This window comes from Emiliania huxleyi (genome assembly GCF_000372725.1).
Source record: "Emiliania huxleyi CCMP1516 unplaced genomic scaffold EMIHUscaffold_764, whole genome shotgun sequence".
NCBI lineage: Eukaryota > Haptophyta > Isochrysidales > Noelaerhabdaceae > Emiliania > Emiliania huxleyi.
This window is the reverse complement of record NW_005196281.1, coordinates 15,231-16,811: the sequence shown is the minus strand read 5'-3', so window position 1 is coordinate 16,811 and position 1,581 is coordinate 15,231. Positions and strand designations below refer to the sequence as shown.

Below are 1,581 nucleotides of genomic sequence, written 5' to 3'. Positions count from 1 at the left end.
CCACGAACTGCTTTGACTGACGTGACTGACTGATGAGACATGAGTGCTGATGGATGATCTCCGACAACCCAAAACCAAAATGCAAATGAGTGGCCCACTTTGACGTGCAGATCCTGCGTCTCTCACTGCCCGAACAACAGAGACGGGTACCGCCGCAGGTCCCACACTAGTTTCTAGAAAGAAACCCACCCACTCGCACGGCCGTGGCGGGGGCGCAGCAGCCAGCAGCAAAGTCCTGCGCATGAAAGAGCGGCCGTGCGAATGAAGCGCCTCTCTCGCCGCGTGACTGCCCGCGCCGCGTCGCACATCGCCGCCAACCACGGAGGTGGCGGAGTCGCTCTGTGGCAGCGCGTGCCGGGCAGCGACCGGTGGCGCTCGCTCGACGGCGGGCCGTCGCCGCCGCGGGCGGGCCCATCCCGCCGCTCGGGTTTGCGGGAGGCGCAGTCCGCGCTCGAGGCGGTGCTTCTGCCGTGCGACTTCCCGCACTCGGTCGGGCCGGGCTACCTGCGTTACGTCCAGTGGACCTCGATCGGGCTCGTCACGGGCAAGGTCGAGTCGATCCTCGCGACGCAGGCGGCGCTCTTTGCGGTGGGCGTCGGCGCCGGGGCGGTGCCGATGGCGGCGGCGATCCAGTGGGTGCTCAAGGATGGAGTCGGCCATGCGGCGGCGATCGGCTACGCCACCGTCGTCAACACGCGTTTCGACGCCGACGCCCGCCGGTTCGGGAGACACTTCCGAGACACTTCCGAGACACTTCCGAGACACTTGCGAGACACTTGCGAGACACTCCCGCGGCCTCCACGTCGCCGCTCGCGCATGAGCCACGCCCACGGGACTGACGGGCCCGCGAGTGTGTCCGCAGGTACCGCTTCCAAGCGACGGCGGGCCACACCGCCGCCGACCTGGTCGCTTGCACGATGCCTCTCGCCCCGAAGACTGTCGCGCTGGTCGGCCTCGAGGTGAGGAGTCGCCACCAGTGACTGGCCACTGGCAACTAGGCACCGGCGACTGGTCACGACTCTCCACTCCCGCCGCCGCACCACCGCAGGTGCCCTCCTTCCTCCTCCTCGGCTCGCTCTCCTCCGCCATCTCCTCGGTCGCCGGCGTCGCGCAGGCGGTGGCGCGCGCTCGCATCATGGCGTCCTTTGCGCGGCAAGGCAACCCCGCCGACGGCACGCCTCACTTGTTCCTTGAGAGTGATCGTCCACTCCTCGTCGACCAGGCAACCTCGCCGACTGCACGCGCGCGGGCCAGTCACAGGCGAAGCTCATGTCGCTTGTCGGCACCGCAGCCGGCATCGGCCCCTCGTGGCTGTCGGCCAAGACAGAGCTCGAGACGCACGAGAGGAGAGCTGTGAACAGGCATCGGCCTCTCGTGGCTGGTCGGGCCGCAGCCCGCCCACGTCATCGGGCTGATGCTGCCCCTCTCCCTCGTCTCTCTCTACTCGGTGTACCGCTCGTGCGATCACATCGTCCTCACCTCGCTCAACCTGCAGGCGCACCACCACCTCCGCACGCACCTCCGCACGCACCTCCTACAACACACCCCTCCTACACACCTCCCACACACCTCCCACACACC

General features: G+C 67.9%; 1 protein-coding gene across 1 annotated transcript in view; it reads left to right on the top strand.

Moving 5' to 3' along the window:
* Positions 1-261: 261 nt before the first annotated feature.
* EMIHUDRAFT_460022 (hypothetical protein) overlaps positions 262-1,581 on the top strand; it is a gene marked incomplete at both ends in the record, with an annotated part of 4,241 nt that continues 2,921 nt past the window's right edge. Inside the window, 6 exons of the mRNA XM_005760238.1 lie at positions 262-351; positions 439-719; positions 863-959; positions 1,049-1,157; positions 1,223-1,294; positions 1,362-1,458. Of these exons, the coding sequence (XP_005760295.1) occupies positions 262-351; positions 439-719; positions 863-959; positions 1,049-1,157; positions 1,223-1,294; positions 1,362-1,458 (746 nt within the window). The remainder of the gene's footprint in view (positions 352-438; positions 720-862; positions 960-1,048; positions 1,158-1,222; positions 1,295-1,361; positions 1,459-1,581) is intronic.